The sequence below is a fragment of the Acartia tonsa genome, chromosome 3 (genome assembly GCF_053477335.1).
Source record: "Acartia tonsa isolate MP-2025a chromosome 3, ASM5347733v1, whole genome shotgun sequence".
Classification (NCBI taxonomy): Eukaryota; Metazoa; Arthropoda; class Copepoda; order Calanoida; family Acartiidae; genus Acartia; species Acartia tonsa.
The window spans coordinates 10,247,246-10,268,191 of NC_137262.1; the positions used below are offsets into that span (position 1 = coordinate 10,247,246).

At 30.4% G+C, this 20,946-nt stretch overlaps 1 protein-coding gene across 3 annotated transcripts in view; it reads left to right on the plus strand.

Annotated features, from left to right (window-relative positions):
- Positions 1-20,946, plus strand: part of LOC145313278 (innexin inx2-like) — a 33,901-nt gene that overhangs the window by 902 nt on the left and 12,053 nt on the right. The window contains exons 1-6 of one of the 3 annotated variants that reach the window (XM_080152602.1): positions 633-721; positions 1,649-1,722; positions 7,179-7,279; positions 8,857-8,956; positions 12,875-13,003; positions 19,376-19,533. In XM_080152602.1, the coding sequence (XP_080008728.1) occupies positions 688-721; positions 1,649-1,722; positions 7,179-7,279; positions 8,857-8,956; positions 12,875-13,003; positions 19,376-19,533 (596 nt within the window). In that variant the 5' untranslated portion in view covers positions 633-687. Of the gene's footprint in view, positions 1-632; positions 722-867; positions 951-1,648; positions 1,723-7,178; positions 7,280-8,856; positions 8,957-12,874; positions 13,004-19,375; positions 19,534-20,946 lie in introns of those variants that run through there. The other 2 variants (XM_080152603.1, XM_080152604.1) reach the window with 2 other exon arrangements.

The following is a 20,946-nucleotide window of genomic DNA, read 5'->3' on the forward strand; positions in this document are numbered from 1 at the left end:
TTGGGGACTAGTGTAATAAACAGACCATTGTCAACTCCCTCCCTGTTTTTTTTCACTGTTGATTACACTTACAACATATATTCTTTTTCTCGTTTATATCCCCTTCAGTTTTGGTATGATAGAATTTAGACATCCCTAATCCTAAATGGCCCCTCTCCTTTTATGTTACTGCACGATAAAAATATATTTTATTGCACTAACTATACTACACTACCAACATAAAAAATATGCACGTTTTTTTTACAATGACGTCATAGAATAATAGTTATGCTGGTATGGAAATGACGTCAGAATCATTTATATATTACAATACTTTTATTGTTATTGTTTTAGTATTTAAATAAATATTGTGCATGTTTTACCATAGAAAAAACACATAAAATTATTTTGCATGATTTTTTTTATCATTTTAGGGTTATGTTAAAATATCCTAAAGATTGAATAAAAAGTTTTTTGTATGTGCTTTTTGGTTTGGTTTGTTTTGTTATATTTTATATCATATCACCTACACATAACACTAAGTTAAAAACTAACAAAATACCTTATAGAAAAATAAATTAAATGCCTGGGATTTTAGTTTTATTAAATGTCTATTACACATACAGTTTTAAGAAATGTTTTTTTTTATTTTTAAATGGGCCTGAATATTCTTCTCTCCAGTTTCAGAACAGGTAGTCTCTGAACAAAATGGCTCCAGCAGTCGTTGGTCGGCTGCCAATTATTAGGAAATTATTAGATTTTTAAATGTTTTTTTTTTATTTTTTATATCTAGATTTAGAAAGTGTTACGTGTCTTTGTTTACTTCGACTAACCATCCAAAAAGCACATTATAAGACTTAGTTTACTCAATCCCTTTTTTTTGCACTTTTGGTGGATTTTTTTCTTAAAAAATTGCGGATTTTTCAGAGTGAAAGATGGCGCCTGCGGTCATTAATAGGCTCCCTCTTATCAGGAATTTATCACCCTAAAATAGATTTTGGTCGTCGTAGCGCAGCTACTTTATAAGTGTGTCCGTTTTGTCGTAGATTCATCCATCAACACTGCTTCTCGACTAGACTATTTATAGAAGTTTTTAATATACCCACTACCTTAATTTTTAAACCTTTTAAAACCGTTAAAATGTATTCAATCAATATATAAACACAATTAAAAAACCTTTATCGCCTTTGAATTTAAATTGTGTGTCAAATTGCTTATCTTCCTCTGCAATTAAAAAAGAAATTTGGCTTTTGCATTAAAACAAATATTTTCTTTATGATAATTACACTTAACTTCTGCATAGCGTTACATTACTTTAATAAAAAATAAATTTTTAAATGAAATAAGGAATTTTTAACCATACATAGTATTTTTTGAAAGTTAAAATTCTATCTAGAAAACATCATGATTTCCTAAAGATTTTGACATACGATTGTTTACCAACCCATCATATATCCGACAAAGCTTACATAATTGACTGATTGCTTTATCTTTCAATTTCTTTTTTTCTTATTTACTTAAAGAAAAAAACTTCTGCTGAAAATGTTAATTTACCTGTATATATAAGATATATTTACCTAAACCCTTTGAAAAGATATGACTTAAGTTTTTTAATTGACCTAAATTTGTACATATAAAAGAAATGAAATCTAATTTTTGGTGTGCTTGCTTAGTAACTTGCTAAAATGGTTCAAGGGAGACGAAATTATTGTGGACAATGCCTTGTTCAAATTGCATCACCAGGTAAGAAAAGTTATTTATTTTTCACATCGTATTAAAGACAGCTTTCCGCGGATATTAAAATGTAAAATTATAAGATTAAAACCGGTTTTGTTAGACCCGAGTTAACAAAATTGGTATAAATTTTATGATTTTTATTTTAATATTTTTGGAAAATTGGCTGTAACACTATGCTATACATAATTTTTCAGTATGGCAGAGAACTGGTCGTAATCCATCAGAGTTTAACCTGTTCCGAAGCCATACTATTTTTTAGTAGTGCAACTGCTCTATAACCAGAATATGTCTGTCATAGTAAAAATGACTTCCTTGACTTTAAACTGTTCTTTAAAAAAGTTATTGAGGTACTAATTATTAATATATCCTAGTAAAGATGTTAAGATTGTCTCCATTTGTATTTAACCAAGAAAACTTTTCAATTTTTTGTTTCAAATATGATACTTTTTAATGTTTTGTCTGCATGACTTCAAATTTTTGTGTTTAAGAGCTAATCCAGGGTTTGAGGGTATTTATTTGTTTACACATTTGATCCTAAACCAACAACTTTTTCTTTGTTTTCAACATTTTTCTTCTCGAAACGTCTAATGCGAAGATTTACACAGCAAATTCTGACACTTTTTAATTAAGGGGGGGGGGGGGTTAATGCAACCATCTCGTAATCAATGTATAAATGGCACTTGGAATTCGAATTTCGATCTAAAATTCTGCATGAGTAATCCTTGGTAGGTCTATTTTCCCTAAATCAAACAAAAAAGTTGAAAAAGTAATGGCTAACGGCTCAGCCGTTTAGCCGTTTTTTTTGGCTATTTTTAGGGCAAATCTGTCATAAATTACGTAGGAATCAACTTTTAGAAACATATTTTTGCTTTAAATCATGTGAAATGATACAAAAATAACATTTTCAGATTTCTAGTACCAGCAACTACCGGCTAGAATCGTTTGAAAACATTTTAGAGCAGAAAATAGTATTATGTGGAGATAGGTTTCGTGATGATTTGCATTGAAAATAGCCCAAAAAATGGCTAAACTGCTGAGCCGCCAGCTGTTAGCCGTTATTTTTCCAACTTTTTGTTCGATTTAGGGAAAATAGACCTACCAAGGATTACTCATGCAAAATTTCAGATCGAAATTCGAATTCTAAGTGCCATTTATACATTGATTACGAGATGGTTGCAAAAAAATGATTTTAAGTACAAAAAATATCAATCATTGGAAAAAATGCACAATAATTAATAGCCAACAAATATTTATTTATTTTTGGTAAAAATAATTACTTCCTTTGAAGATTTTTAAACCATCCTGCATCTCACATGATTTATGGAATTTCTATTTCAATACATTATTGATGACATTTCATTTTGAAATGGCCATATTTGGAGTCGTTATCTCCTTTTAGCTTTTCTTAACACACCTTACTAAGAAATATATAACTGATAAACAATTTTGTCAAGTCATATAAATAAGATTTATATCACAAATTGACCATAAATTACAAAAAAAAATCACATGATTTAGACTTTTTAAAGCATTGTGCAATAAGAATTTGAATTTTTAAAATTTTCATCTATAATTAAGTAAAGGAAACCAATCAAAATGAAAGTTTGTGGTTTATAATCTAATGTATTCAAACCTTTCTTGATTGAAATCTGATAAAAAATAGGGCAGACAAAAAGAAACATGAAATAGTGTTAATTAGGCAGGGAAGTTGGGAAATATGTGGGGGGGAGGGGTCATTGACCCAAGATTTTTACAATCATTTCTATTTTACCATTGTTTTTAAGCATAGTGTGTTTTTTTTGTTGGGATAGCGTGTGCAAAATTTGACTGTTTTTGCAGGCTACAATATTTGCATAGGATTTGGCAAGGTGGCAAATTAAGGGGGAAAGAAAGGGCTGGTAAGGGGAAGTTTTATGAAGGGTGTTAGTTCTTGGAACAGGTTGGGGAAGAATTAGTAATCATAGAGGAATTTTTATTTTAATGAGTCAGTTTTTCATGGTTATTGCATTTGGTCTTTTTTTCCGTAGATACTTTTTGTATTTTATGCAACAAAATTAGAGTTTTCAAGCGTCCATATTCGTTTCTTATATTTATACGGAAATACAAAGTTTATTTGTGGCACCCACGTTTAAATCCAGAACTGTGCTGTGAATAGAGTCTTTAGATCATTCTGGCTTGTCATCTATTTTCTTTTCATTGCCCTATCAGCCAGGGTTGTGTCAGTATGGAATGCTTTTATCCTTGATTTTGCCATAGCACATTTAAGCTTTTTTCTTTAGAGGTTAATGGTCTGTGTTTAATGTAATCACGTGGTCTATCACTTCAACTACATACTAGACTTTATTTTTAAGATCTTAAATAAAAACTATGTACTGATAAATTAAAACATTGAATATAAGTAAAAATCTGTTTTAGGGTACATGAACTGTAAAATTGTACTAGGGTAAATGAAAAAAATGTGCAAGATATTTTGTGTTGGCTAAAACTGGTTACAACTAGAATATTTGTATTACTCCTAGTTAGTTTTAAAAACTAAGCACAGCTTTTTGGATTGGAAAGTGGCAGAGACGTGGTGAGGGGGAAAAGCGCGCTATGTTTGTTATTGTTACATTTCCCTCTTACATTTATTTTCTTTAAATTGAAAAATCTTGAGAAATATATTAAACATTTTTGTTAACCCCTCTCACTCCTCCCCCCAATTTTATTGGCTACGCTTCACTAGATACTAGTGGCGAAGTCAACATTTAAATTAAGAATGGATTTAATTATATTAATATATATAAACCACTTGTATCAATATTTTATGCCTAAATTCTTCATATTTTGAAGCATACTTTTTATGGCTAATGTGACATTTCATGCAATTCCTTTTGTGTCTTTTTCAATTATGATGACTCAAAATACAGAGATCTAAAGGGATAAAACAATGGCTGATAAATTGATGTACATCCCCAATGATGATACACAAAATTATTTCTTAAGTTTGGACACTTAACTGAATGAACCAACAAATCAAAATTTGTTAAGTCAACGAATTAGAATACGACATATAAAACTTTGGAGACTAGTGTAATAAACAGCCTAATGTCACCTCCCAAACTGCTCAAAATAGGAGGCTACCTAAAAATGGATTAGAATAGAGGAATAAAAAATTGTTTAACCTTGCAAAAATGCATTAATAATTACATTCCTATATTTAATGCATGTATGTTTGAACATGAAATGTTATGTACATTGAAAAATGAACAATGCCTTCCTCTTGAATAGGTTGTAGGGCAGTTTATAGTGTACATACTTATTTTTCTCTTATACAAATAATATAGTTAAAATGGTTCTTTTGGCCACTAAAGCTCATGAAGGGAAAGGGGACATTGGACTGTTTATTACCATAGTCCCCAAGGTTTTATAATGTTTTATTCGTTGGCTTAACAACTTTGGGAACTTAAAATGAATATGATTGGTTGAGTTGAGTGTCCAAACGTTTCAACCGCTAATTGTAATCTGCATATGGAGTAATTTTTGTATTTAATTGGGAATGTACATAAATTTACCAGCCGTTGTCTTATTTATTTAGCTCCTTCTGAATTTAAAACTTATTTATTTTAAAAGTAAAACTACTAAAGGTATGACTTAAGAAATAAGATAAAATTCATGTAGATTAAATATTATGATAAGGCCGGCTTTATAATGTTTAAAATACAAAGTGGGTGGTACCTTTATATCACATTTAACTAGGTTTCAGGGTTTCAAAATTATAATTTTTATAATCTTAATAATTCCATCATATTTTACAATATACAGCTCTAAACTTACATTTTTAAGAAACCTTGCTTGACCAAATAAATATTTTATTAAAATTCGGAGCCCCTGTTTGGGCGTTTTATTTGCCAATGTACATTTGGTAATAATAGCTTAATCTTGTACTTTAGAATTCAATTACATGTATACATTGTAGTTCTAATACTACACATTTTGTTGTACATCTGATAAAGAGGGACAAGATTTATGTAGCAATATCGTAATTTGGGTATCTTTAAAAGGTTCACCCTCGAAAGCTAAAAATTCTTCTGAATTGACATGAAGATTCTTAATTATTTTTATATTATTGTAGATATTTTTTTCTCAATTGAGCTCCCTCCCTTTATGAGAATTTAATTTTTTCTAGGGTGACATAAAATACTTTGATTACGAGACTGTAACATAATTGTGTTTCCCTTTTTAATATTTTTGTTAGGCCACACAGTTAGTTTATAGAATTGAGAATAAGAAAAATAAAGTAATAATATTGTCATAAATGATGTCAAGCTAAATTAGAAAGTATAGTTATGCATCATTTCATATTTATTACTCTTTATTCCATCAATTAGGCCATAATGATTGTGTGTGTGTGTGTTTATGTATTTGTGTAATTGGACATGAAATATCAGCTGATTACTTTTATATTAGCGGATTTTATTTTACAATTTCATGCCTTTTTGTTAGTGCATTTAAAACAAAACAAATAAAAAATAAGATACATATTGACTTTTTAACAAGGTTTAACTATAGAGCTTATGTTTGCATGATTTAAGCAATGATTTAAGCAAGTTTTTTTTACTGATTCAAGTGGAAAAAAGTGGAATTTGAAGCCGGGTTTCTTTCTCGCCTTGATTTTATGGTGCTACAATATTTTGTATAGTGTAATGAAAGATGAATATGCTACCAATGGCAGAATTTAGAGCTTACCAACTTTTGATCTATCCTTGTTATGGTTGAAAAATTGTCGAAAACTTTAGTAGAAATTAATATTAGCAACCAAAAATTGATATTTTGTAGCACGCTGAATGTTTTTTCCCGCCACACCTATTATTTACTATGGACCTGATTTCTGTTTTGTCGCCATGTTTCCGCCATTTTGATTTATTTAGGAGATTATTTGTTTATGTAAAATGAAAAAAAAAATTTCTCATTAAAAAAAATATTGATAAATGTTGGGTTTATTCAAACAAAAATTCAATAAACGAAAATATCAAGCCCTTAAAATAGCATGGTTTACTTGCACTGGATATTACTTATTATGCAATATCTAAATTTAATATTTCTTGAATCATATCCTGCTTCAAGCTTTCCAAGCCTATTTCTTGCTGCCAAATCAAATTCCATTCTTTAGTTATTTATCGCATCGTATTTTAGACAGCTTTCCGCGGATAATAAAATAAAAATCATAAGATTAAATCAAGTTTTTTTTCGACCCGAGGTGCCGAAGGCCCGGTTAAACAGAACTGGCATTAATGTTTTGGATATTTTCAGAAAATTGTCTATAACACTATAAGATACATGATTTTTTTTCATATTACTAAGAACCGGTTTTAATCCAGCAGATATTACTCTGTTTGGAAGCCACACAGGAAAAAAATATTCATCAATATTAATCTGTATTTGTGAGAAAAATTAAATTAAACTTATGCTAATATTTATTTTAGGCCTCCACATTTGTGATTATGTTTGGTCTGTTGTTCATTTTCTTGGAGAACCATTTGGACGGTAGAGCTATCATCTGCCAGGGTGGTGACCAGTACGCCAGGTAGGAACCGGTTTATTTTGCTGAACAGAAAGACTGAAGTTTTTAAAGTCACCCTCTTATAGACCTAAAATCATCTTTTTTTAAGGAAAACATAATTTTGGTGATTTTTAGGCTAAGTAAAAGTGTAAGAGCTCCGCAGGGTTTTAACCCTTTGCCCCTGAAGGTCTTAACCCTTACAGGGCCAAGAAAAATTTTCTCTAAAATAATTTTAAACAACGTGGGGGGAGGGGGTTCGTTGTTTAAAAAATAAGCTGGAGTGAAAGCACAAAATTAAATTTTTTATTCCAACTTTAATTTTCTTTGAATGTTTCAGAGAAAAAAAAACCTTAAAAAGATTATATAACATTTTAATCAGATATGCTTGTCAAAAAGAAAATTCAGGTTTTAAATTAGGATAGCAACGATAATTTTATGCTAAAATAAATTGAAGTATTGTATTAATCAATGAAATTTCCAATAATTAGGCTGCTAATAACATATTATTCCCTGTAACATGCTGAGAGATAGACAGGATATACAGAATTGATGGACAGACTTACAGAAAAATAGAGTGGGCGGACTACAAATTCATTAATAGTATATTTATTTATACAGGGCGTGGCCGCTATAATGCCAATAATTAAAAGTATAATAAACACCTTTTTATTTGCTTTGTTAAATCTAATATTTTTATCTTTTTATGATATGATCTTGACCTAAGGGTCAAATATTCAAATCAAGTCTTTGTGTTTCAAATTTAGAATACAGATAAAATATTTGAAAAGAAATGTAAAAAAAACTCAGAGCAAATATCAAGTTTCTAAATGTGCGAGATTAAATTACAATTTATGCTTGTCCTTTGACAAACTAAACGATCCTCTCCAGTTTTAAACTAGACTATTGGATACTAAGCAATAGATTTATTATTTTAGAGGTTTCATTTGTTAAAACTAGTATTTACTGGCTCAAAAATATTAATTCTAAACTAAAAATTTTCAAAACCTGTTTCTTTTTTTATCTATTCCAAATGATTCTTTTTAATGTCTTTCAGATAATCAAAAAATATTTTAAAATTTTCTGTAAGTTTTATAGTTTTAGATCTAAATTGGAATTTGAGTTCCATACTTACATGGAGGGGGGGGGGGGGGGGAGGGGAGTTGTGAGGGATGACGCGAGAATTAAGAGGAAATGGATATTAATGGGTAATAGAAAAAAATAGAGGTTTGTATTGAATGGGGGTGGGGGATTCTTTAAATTAAAGGGAAAAGTATCCTTATTCAATATAGGGGGGGGGGGGGTAATAAAGCTTTAGGGGGGAGAAAGCAGATGTAAATTCATTGATCAATTTTGTCAAGCTAGAAATACAGGGAGACTTCAATATTTACACTGTTTAATAAAAAAATGTCCTAATAAATATAAAGTACGTTTTTGAGGTACAAATAATAAAATTGGCAAAAAAACACATTTAAAACTTGTTTTTTTTCAATTGTTTTGTTATTACTTATGTAATATTTTGTTATTTATCTAAATTGTTATGAATGATATTTTAGTAGCGTAGCAACTCTACAACTTATCATCTATAATATTTTTCTTTTCAGGTCCTACTGCTGGATCCACGGTACCGCCTACATTCGTCCCCATCTGCAGGGCAAGGCCACAGGTTGCTTCGTGGACCAGTCCAAGATTGAGTCACCTGAGGTTTGTACATTTTTTATCTAAGTAGTGCAGCGTCTTGAGATGAAAAAGTAGCTGCAGCCTTCTTTTTTTTTTGCCAATGCCTTTTGCATTTATGCTTTAAAATTGAAAACTCTTTATCCTAGTCGGTGATAACATAACTGCATAAAAATATGAATTGTTGTTGTAAAACACAGCAGTGTTATTTTTCGTGGGACTATACCCCTGAATTAATTCGTTCTATTTCAAATTTTTATGCTGAATTTTGGCAAAATTGCACACGAACACATTCTGACTAGCACATATGATGCCAGGGATGAAGGGATGTGTTGAAAATGGTGATGCAATAAAGAAAGATTTTTTTTGTACGTTTTTAGGATATCAGAAAAAAATATTGTTAAAAAAGCTATTAGATGTTCTTAATCCCTGCGACTTTTATATTGTGGCTGGAGCAAATTTGCAATTAGATGACCTTGATCAAAAGCCAGTCTTTTCCCAACACATACATAAAAAAATTATTTTCATTATATTTTTGTAAAAAAAAGAAACATGTTTTATCTTATAAAAATGAAGTTTTATTTTGAACTAAAATATTCTTTCTTCTTATTATCAAAGGTCCGGTTTGGAGGAAAAATATAAAAAATAAACTTCATCTGAATTAACAAGAATAGTATTATCCATTCAAATAATACATTATTATTCAACTTTTTATAAAATTGTTTAAGCGAGGCAAATTATGAAATTAATTCAAGACACTAACTTTCTATTCTTTTCATAAACAAGCATTAAAAAGGGCAAGTTTTTTTACGGTTTTGTATAATGCTAAATTATTTTGACATTTAGAATTTATCACATATAGACAGCTTTTCGCGGATATTAAAATGATAAATTATAAAATTATTTAGAGTAAGCTCGAGGACCGGGGCTAACAAAACGGATATTGATTTTTATCACATATAATTTAATATTCGTGGAAAATTGTCTGTAATATGATGCAATACACGATTTTTCAGATTTAAGATCTAATCCAGCGGATATTAATCGGTTTTGAAGCAATAATTTAAACTCTTTCTGTGTGTGTGCATAACTTAATTTGGTCATTATTTAAAGGACTTTTCCGCTTTATGTTTTTACACTCTACTTCCGTTCTTAGAGTTATAAAACTGCCAAATATCCAGAGAGGGAGGGGATCTTGGATTATTTTTAAGATTTTTCGGAATTTTTATGAATGTGTCTTAATTGTTGGCTTTTAAACTTTGAATATAACTGTTTAATATTAAATTATCAGTGTTTTAACTTTTTGACTTTTAATTTTACCCAGAGAGGTGTAATCATTATATTTGAGTATGTACATTTTACCTTTTATTGTCTTATCCCTTAAAATCCCTGCAAATATATGTTTGAAGCTTTGAAAATTAAGCTGCTTCATAGCTTGGTGCCCTAATAGACTGTCTTAAAGTTTAATCTATTATTTTATCAGCCAAACTTGCTTTTAATTATTCTCATTTTTCTAAAGCTTTACTTAAATGTTATATTTCTTTATTTGAAGCCAGGGATCTTAATGGATAAGACAGTGGACGATAAATTGATGTACAGTAACATCCCCAATGACGATACACAAAATTATCCCTTCTTTGGATTACATTAAGTGGTTGGAACATTTTGACACTCTGCTTAATAAATTAACCAATCAATTTAACAAAAGTCCCTAAAAATTTAAGCCTGCAAATAAGAAAATGTTATCATGAAACTTTGGGGGACTAGTGTAATGAACAGCTCAATGTCCCCTCCCTCCCCGATTTGAAGTGGTGTATTAAAATTTAATTTTCCTTGGTAGTTTGAAAAGGCACCAAAACAAAACTTTTTACAGCTGAAATAATATATAAGTAAATTATCTTAAACCCGAAGGATTTAAAAAGATTAGGACATCTTTAATTCTTACATAATCTCAGCTCTTTTATTTCAACTTCAAATCAAAGCATTTTTCCTTTTTTGTAATGAATTAGTTAGTTTTTGTTAAAATCAATTAATTAAAAAAATTACTTAATTATTCACACCTGTTAGACTGTACTAATTACAGTTAATATTTTGAAATTCATGAAATTTGAAAACGGTAAAACGGTAAAAATTATTTTGTTAGAATACTGAATTAAGTTACAATGATAAAGATTTGTCAATTTTTTATACCATTCTAAAGGAACTCCTCATAATAAAGAGTTACAGTACATTTTTAGCGGTTTCGTTGCCAGTTTTAGGAAGTTTAAGCAACTGCCATCAAAATTCCACTGCTGCCACTTATTTTTTGCTTAATCTGTTTAAAAGATTACAACTTTCCTCTTTTTGTAATACAGTATAAGTTCATAACATTGAAAAATATTTTTATTATTTTTCTCTAGTATTATGTGGCAGTGACGCAAAATATACTTTTCACGGCCATGAGTTTCTACTTTTACATTATTTTTCAATTCTATATTTAAAAACATATTTTTAATGAAAAAAAAAAAAATTTTACGGTGTGATGTATTTTAATTTTACGCAACTATATTAAGTAATGAATTTTTTTTAAAAATTGAAATTTGTTATGTTGATTATGGTTTAGGGCATAAAAATAGCCATTGCACATTTGTGAAAAGAGCTGAAATGACAATGATTTAACGCATAAGATGTTATCTTTGACTTGGACACCCACTCCCCTTTCTCTTTGATACAATTGATACAAACTGCCCCCCTCCCCCCACTTCTTGGTATTAGAATGAACTTGTTTTGATTTTTAAGAGTCAACCAAGTGTAGCAGAGTGTGTGTGTGTGTGTGGTGGTCATTGTCACATGATGTTATGCATTCTAGAGATAAATCTTTCAAAACAATACCATATTTATAATCATTACAATATAATTTAATATACATTTGAAGATTCATTTGTAGTTGAAAATCTGTATGGCGGATACTCAACTATACTTGATTGCCTTTTTGGATATTAAACTACACTAGTGAAATATCCTTGGATACTCAACTGTACATGGGGATTAGCCAAGGATATTAACTTCACTTGATAGCCTTTTGGATATCCAACTACTCTAGTAAAAATATCCTTAGATACTCAACTTCACTTGGGTAATTGCCATGGATTCTCAACTTCACTTGATAGCCTTTTGGATATCCAACTACACTAGTGAAAATATTATTGGATACTCAACTTCACTTGAGAAATGACCACTGATACTAAACTTCACTTGATTTTCTTTTCGATATTCAACTACATAAGGGAAATATCCTCTGATACTAATCTTCACATGGGGAATAACCATGGATACTCAACTTCACTTGATCCCATATTAAATATCAATTATAAATACCGTATTGAACAACCATGTTTCTTTTAATTAAAACTAAACCACATCAACTATTCTACAAATCATTAAGCCAGATAATTGATTTAAGAATGAGACTTAAGAAATTGTATTGACATTTTGTCTTAAACTATATGGTTTTTTAAGTTGAGAATTTTAGGAAGTTGGTGGGAATTGCCAATAGCAATTTTCTTACAGCTTTTCTCTATAAATAGAATAGAATTATCACAATACATTTTATCCATCTAAGAAAATATGTTATGAAATAGGTAATTAAAGTTTTTCTGTAAAATGCATAGTTTTTTTTGCAATACTTTTTCTGCGTAAAACAGGTTAAATGCTGAGAATAAAGCAAGACCGCGTAGCAAACTATTCTACGAACGCAAACGTATATTCTCGTTCTGAGAACATTTAACATAGCTTTCTGTATACCTTTTTTACTGGTATTTGCAGTTTTATGTTCATAATTCATAAAAAGTGACATAAAGAAACATTTAAAGAGCCATAGAAAAGGAACAATAATAAGAAGAATGTTTTTTAAAAATGTTCAATGACATAAAATATGCCAAGACTTCATTCTATTTTTTTTTACAGGATGCTCCCGTGACCGCCTACTACCTGTGGTTGCCCTTCCTGTTGACCTTCTGTTTTGGTTTCGCCAAGATGCCAAGGTCTCTATGGAGAAACTTCCTTGAGGGCAACATGCTCAGAAACATCATCCAGGTAAGCCAGAACATTCCCCTAAAACTTTTCTGCTATTGTTAGTCTGTTCTATAATATTTTTCTAGTAAAAGATTCAATTTCTAAGCATCGAGTTGAACAATTCTCCTTTCGTACATTCCTAACTTCAATTTTCATGGGAAAATATTTTTAGGTGTAATTAAAGGATCTAAAGGGATAAGTCAATGGCTAATAGATTGATTGCATCCCCAATGACTACACAATATATTGCCCCTTCGGTAGATTACAATTTGTGGTTAATTTGCTTGTACACTCAACCTAATGAACCAATCAATCAAAATGCATTACATTTTCACGAATAAGTACTCCTCCCTACCTCCATGGTGTAATTCCCCCCCCCCCCCCCAATATGAGGAAATGATACACATATTTTCTACTTAATAGAATTTACACTTTTCTTCAAATATTTCTTAGTCAAATATGTTTCAAATACATGAAACTATGAGACGAGATAAAACTAAAATAAAACCCTTTACACTCTTTCCACACATTTAGTGTGGCTAAGCCTGGCCATTGAATTGATCATATCTCAAATGATGCCCATAAATTCTTTCATTCTCAGTCCAAATGAATCCTTTCGTTTTTTGTGTCCAAAATTCTTTTCTTTTACAACCCAACATGGGTTAGGATGAATTAGAAAGTTCCAACAGTTTTCATTGACATGTTTTTCTTAATATCTAATTGCTGCCGGCCAAACTATTTAGGGTTTTAAATACTGCCAGCTACGATTTATTTTTCTGCAGCTAAATATAAATGAAACCTTATTTTTATTTTGTGGTAACCTTGCATTTTTTTGCTATTGTTTACATCTACGTGATATCTTTGCTTAGAATTTATATAAATCTTAGCACTAAAACACAATGTTTATCTTTAAAGCCAAGCTAATGCAATGCAAAAAATATAGGTCCTTGTCTCTTATGTTAAGTACGGCTTTGGTCAATTATAAAAAAAAATATGGTCTAAGGTTTATTGAATTGAGAATTAAGTCTTTCAACGATTTTTTTTATGTATTTTCTGTCCTAGTCTTTGTTTCTATGTTTAATTTTAAATTTCTATAATTGCTTTTTTCATAAAATAAACATGATCCACTGAAAAAAGTCAACAATTTGAAGGCATCAACGTAAAATACTGCTTGGAGATTAAGTAAGATTATATAGCATTTTCTTATCTCAATAATGTTTGGAGTTTTCTTAAGCTTTATTAATTTTGGTCATATAAAATTAAGTGGATCAATTATATATTAAAAAGTTTTTTTATGAGTCATTATAATTTAATTTGTGTTGGTCTTAATAGATGAACAAATGCATATTTTTGAAACTATTTGTTAAAGACGGTGAATTCGACGGATTTTTGCAATTTTTGGAGCCAAAATAATTTCCCACGAAGCATATAAAGGGTGTTAAAAAAATAACCGATCGCTCATAATTTGAACCACCATAACTACTGTAAATCTTGGAGATAGACCTCATAATGTTTAGAGTTTTTGATTGGGCATGTAAAGACCTTTCTTTAGACACCTTAACAAGGTTTCTAACTCAATCTATGCCAATTTGACATAAAAAAGACATTCCCATCCAACTTTGAGGCATGACGGCTCTGTCTATTCCTAGTTCTTGATGATTGCCAGGTCTTTCTTTTTGATACCAAATTGGCTAAGATTGTGTTAGAAACCATGTTAAGGTGTCTAAAGAAAGGTCTTTACATGCCCCATCAAAAACTCCAAACATTATGGGGTCTATCTACAAGATTTTAAGTACTAATGGTGGTTCAAATTGTGAGCGATTGGTTTTTAAAAAGACAAATTTGTAATAAAATATGCACTTTCGGCGTAGGGCAAATTTCTCTGTAAGGGCTAGGTCTTAAGCTCTAGGGCTCTGGAAGGGTGAGTAGATTCAAAATTCAATATTGTTTTCTCATTGTCATTGCTTGGGCATGAACTGTATTATTTTTTATTAGTTTTGGACCAAAACTGTAAGGTTTATATTGAAAAAAGTGAAGCGATTGGTTTTTATTTTAACACCCTTTAAATGTTTTATGGCTTTAAAATTATTGGAATAATACTTTATTAAAGCAATTTATCTTATTATGTAAAGGTTTTTATGTAACTACTAAACCAATTAATTTCTTTATTATAATGTAGCTTTACATTGGTCCCGGGAAGGTTTTAGGCTATTGTATTTTTAGATTTGTCATATAGTGGGTTTGAGCCATTTTTTCTGCCTTTATTTCCCTTTTTTAATAAAGAGGTCCTACATTGTAAGGGCGCAGCCGCTAGTTGCTATACAAACTATTAAATTCTTAATACACTTGGCTCATATCAAAGCTTAATAGTCTAAGACAAAGAACTTAGGAATAAATTCTAAGCTTATATAAATTGGATTGTTGGATTGAAAAACATAATTCTGTCGGATTATCTAGTGAGCTATATAAAGTCTTATTAAGTCTGTTCAAATCAAATGTGACATTAGAGTTGCCATAAACAGGCATCACAACGATAATGGATGTACAAAATACGTGGATATTATGACCGGGGGGGGGGGGGGGGATTTTCGTCAGTTTAGGTTGCTGCTATGGACATTATTTATTGTTCAGTTCGTTTATCCAGTGGGGGTGAATGGGGGAAATTTTATTTTAGCCAGCTACAAGTCTCACTTATTAGAGTACATGATAATCTGGTGAATTATCCATGTAATAATAAATCCATTACAATGATATAATGTTGGGCTGGCTTGTTTTGGTATCATCATAATTTGTTTGTTTTTGTATACTTGTCAGTTTTGGGATGGAAATGGGGTTCATTTTTGTTATTGTTCCTTCAAATACAAAAAATACTCCCCCCGCCTCTGATTTATTTCATTTAGATTACTTTTTAAAAGCAAGCAACATTTTAGTTTATCTGCTTATGTTTTGTGTGTCAATATACCTTTTTTGATTCTATACAAAAAATGAGACGCCTACCTCACATATCAGCCATATAAATTCTATATCTGTTTATATACAAGCTCTGCTACTTATGTTCTGTTTTATTGTCTTCGAAAGATGTTTTTAATTAAAGTGAACAGATTATCAAAACACACATTCCTGCTGACTTAAGCATCTAAATGATGATTATGTTTATGTTATTTTGACTTTAGAATTCGTTGACCCCCAGCTCAGAATTATTCCCTCACCCAAGTCTCCTGAACGAGTTCGTATTCTAATTAACAATTTGAAATTTGAAATACTTGAATAAATTATTAAAATAATTAGCCCAGCTGATTATTGGATACCAATTACAATTTCAAATTTTGCATATTGTACATGGATTATAGGGGATAAGACAATGGACAAAAAAATTATGTAAATTTAAGTTTGGACCATGCTAGTTTCAACCAACTAATCAGGGTTTGATTTTCTCAATGTTTTTAACCCAACGAATGAGAGAAAAATCAGTAAAATTTTTAATGGTCTTTTAAATAAGTATTTTAAAATTTATCTTGTTAAAGCAAAATCTATGTTTCAAATATAAATTAAGTGCACTTAAAAGATAATTTTTAGCAAGTTCAGAAACCTTTTTTAAAAAATTGCCAAGCGCTTGGGTATTTCTTAGAAGTTTTACTTCACTTACAACCCTTTGATAGCATAGCAAAAATCCTTTCCCTTTTACATCAACCCTTTCTTTGTAAACCTACCCTTTATATGCCCATCAAATGTGCTTGCTGCATAAATCTCATCATAACGAATCTCCTTTAAGCATGAAAGAGGGAGAAATATAGTTAAATTACAATACCATAACTTTTACCCAAAATTTTGTTTTGTATTTTCAATCTTTCCTCTCCTCTCTTTCTCCCTCCATCTCTCCAGTCTCGCCCCCTTTTCCTAAATGGGGTGTTTAAAAAATTAATATATTTCACAAGTATAAAACTTTCCTTTTAAAATATTACATTTTAAACTGTCTTTGTCTTTTTAGCCTAAAGCATTTTTTATAAAATATTAAGATAGCTTCCCAAAACAGAATCGTAAACATGTATTAACTTGAAAGGGCTAGTCTTATTTTTTCTCAATATTATAATATTTTTTGTTTAATATTCAAAGTTTTTGCATTTATAGAGTTGTGTTTAATTTTTTAAAATTCTAAATATTTTTAAAGTTAGTGCTGTCCCTTTTATACCCTTTTTTTCCCATCACCCTAGCCTAGCAGGGTTCCAAATCTGCAACCCTTTAGTACACCCTTCTCCTAACCCCCATCCCATTTATAACAAATCTTTCCCCTTTTAATGTAAAATCATTTGCTATTGCCCCTATATATATTTATATACATATATCCCCTTCCCCCTTTTTATAATTTCTACTACATTACTACTAGACATTCCCCTTAGGAAAATTGGAAAAGGCTTGAGATTTGCTTAAGAGGGTTCCTTTCCCCTCTTAACAAGAAGAAATATGTTAAATCCTAGACGCTTTACATGAGCTTTACATGATATATTTTTGACTGACGTTTATATATTCTTAGATACATGATTTAGATTATGTACTTTTACAATTTGAAGCATAGATCCCTGTTTAAAATAAGTTTTTATATGTAAAAGTTTTCTCAAATATTGGTTTACTTACGTTTTATTAGACCACTAAGAATCGAAATGAGGTTTTTAATTTTCATTCATAGATTAAGTTAAAAGCAAAATATTTCTGAAATCTGTTTTATGTCTTAATTTTAAAATTTAAAAGAAAACGTCGAATCTTAAGTGTTATGATTTATTTATTTCCTTTTTTTAGGGGGGATTTAGTTAGGGTTCTTATTTTAATCCTTTAAATATCCGCAGTCGACACATACACATATGTTTTTAATCTCAAGCATATTCTAGGGCGTCTTCAAAAATTTTAATATGGGCGGGAAAAGAATAACATAGCTTTTGCTTTAAATTAATTTATTTTGACTTGGGAGCTTGTAAATCTTTTAATATATAAATTTACTAGCGGTCTCGCCCCTAGCCTCTAGGGGCTTTGCACCAAGAGGACAAAAAAAATTAAGTACTTACTACTTGTACTGCCCACGCCCCAAGAAAATAGCCTAAAACCACCACAGGACCAGTAGGTATATTCCCTGAAGAGTAGAATCCGATCGGTTCAGTGGTTACTGAGATCTTATGGGACGGACGGACAACCGGACGGACAGACATCATTCTACTATGTATTATAGATATATAAATGATTATATTTATATTTTGGAATTAATCATACTTGTTAAATGTAAAACGCAAAATTATATGAAGTCCGGGATCTAATGGGATAAGACAATGTCCGATAGATTTATATAGATCCCCAATAATGATATACAAAATTGCCTTTTGTGTAGACTACATTAAGTGGCCACTCAATTTAATAAAACAACCAATCAAAATTGTCTTCAAATTTGTTAACTCAATGAACAAGAAAACGCTATTATAACACTTTGGGGACGAGTGTATAAACATCCCAATGTCCCCTCCCTCCTCCCTGATATTAAGTCAAGGCCGATCTAGTTTAAGAAAACAAACAAAATTTTTCTAAACCCAAATATACGTTATTTATAGGCGCTATATGGGATAATATTCAAATTATTTATTTCTCTTTGTTTCATAATATTTTTCACATATTAATAAAGATAAGTTATCAAAACACAATTGTTTATTTCATAGATAAAGTTAAATATTTCAATTTCAAAGCTGGTTTTATAACTTTTTTTTAATATGATGCGGAAAAAGCAATTAATTTTTTTTCAATTTAGTATAAAAGTGTACTTTTTACATGAACTTTGCAAAAAAAAGTCCTTAGTCTACGATTTGCTTGTTTGCTTGCCCGCGCCCGCGCGAAAACGCGCGCCCTGAAAAGCAGCGTGTATAATTTTCTTGTCTAGATCAAATCTTAACTCTTTTTCTTCATTTATGACATGTTGAATGTTTTTTCAATATTTTTAGCAAAGCATTTTTTTGTTAATTGAAAAATCAAATCTACATGCATTTCGAATTTTTTCTTGGTCATTTTCAAGAATTTTTGCCCCTTTTTTTCGAAATTAATATCCACGTTGCGTTTTTTAAAAATGATAACAATTAAATTGTCACGCCAAGTATACTTAAGGCGTCTCTAAACATTAGAAAACTGGTAATAAAAATGCTATATCTTTAAAGGGGTCAAAAATAGCTTGCTTTTTTCACCACTCCATGAAAACAAGGATCAAATATTTTAATGTAAAAAAAATAGTTTTATGCTAATTTCATCTTTATTTCTACCCTTTTCAACTGATATTTCCGAAAAAGACATAAACCAACCGATTATTTTTGTTTGTTGTATTTATGTCCCAAAGAACAGAAATTTAACCATATCCCTTTGTTTCAGGACCGTGACCCCGCCACCATCACCAGCAACTTCTTTGACTTCCGTCCCAGATTTGCCCGCTACCACATGTACTTCGGCTTCTGCGAGTTCCTGAACCTGATTGCTGTTCTCCTCAGTGTTGTCATCACCGATGCCCTCCTTCTCAACAAGTTCTGGGGGTGAGTAACTTTTAGGATATCTTCCTTCCTCTGTACAGTGTACATAACGGTTAATTTAGGCATGTTAGAATTGGCCTATCAATTTCAAAAGTTGTATGATGATTCCTGTAACAGTATAGATTAAATGACAATTTAGAAAGCGTAGCAACTCTGTATAGCAGTAGGTACATTATGACGTGGTGTGGTCCAGATTTGGCACATTTTTATGTTCTTTTTTTTGTTTTATATGTCATTTTAGTTATTTTATGTAGTATATTATACAAACAGCAACTAATCCAATATTTTTCTGCAAAAACTAATGAAGTATAGCGTTGTATTATAAAAAGTGAAATATAAAATGATTTACAATCCAATCCTGCACGACTGCGGGTCATAAAATATGTCAATATCCACACGAAAAAAAAGTGTCCAAATTACAAATTCTATCCACCCTTTACATATAAAATTTTACCGGACCATTTCATTGACTTAAATATATTTATATTTGGTAGCTAGATTAATCTGGTTTTGCTGTGGTTAGTGGTTCAGGAAAGGAGCTTTTAGTATCTTTAAATTATACATCAGACATTTTATTATGGATTGAGAAAAAATTAGAGATTGCAATAAACTAATAACTTTGCGGTTTTATCTGAAGCAGATTCGGATTTCGGATTTAAAAAAAATCGCAGAATAATTCTTTATTTTGTATCTAGACCAAGGACGTCTAAGCATAAATGAGAAGTTTCAAACTTGTTAAGGGGGTAAGCACCCAATTACATCCCCTCTCCACCACCTTTGAAATCTCAGATCTTGAAAGACATTCCTGCATAAAAAAGTACATAAAATGATTAATTCCATCTTGAAAACAGGTCAATAAAGTTTATTACTCCCAAATTAAAAAAAAACCTGAGGTGGATTCTTAAAAAGAAATTAGAATTGCTGCTCGCTGGTCAGGCAAAATTGTTTTTGTAAAACATCTTCCAAAATTACATAAAAAATCTATAAAAAATCTTATGTTAATAACTAGGGTGAGGCGGGGCATTACCGGTAATTTTTTCGGTTTTTTGAAAAAAAAATGGGGTAAATATTAATATTTTTAAATGGGTCCAAGACCATTAGAAAGCTTACGGAAAGGACTATCAGGTCCTAATAGGACGTTATCCTAGGACTTTTAGAAGTTTGTCATAATTGGACTCAAACAAATTACCGATAAATGCCCCATGGTGGGGCATTGTGGGTAACGTCTTTTCAACCTAAAAAAAATCGATGAAAAACGGCCAAACGGCCAGTCAAACATAAATAATCATAATTAGTATAGGTTATAGGGATTATCCACAAAAATTTTCATAAAGATCGGACTATTCCTTCTATGTCAAAAATCATTTTTTTTAAAGGACGAGAAATTTCGATTTTTTTTTCACAAAAATTTTCTTT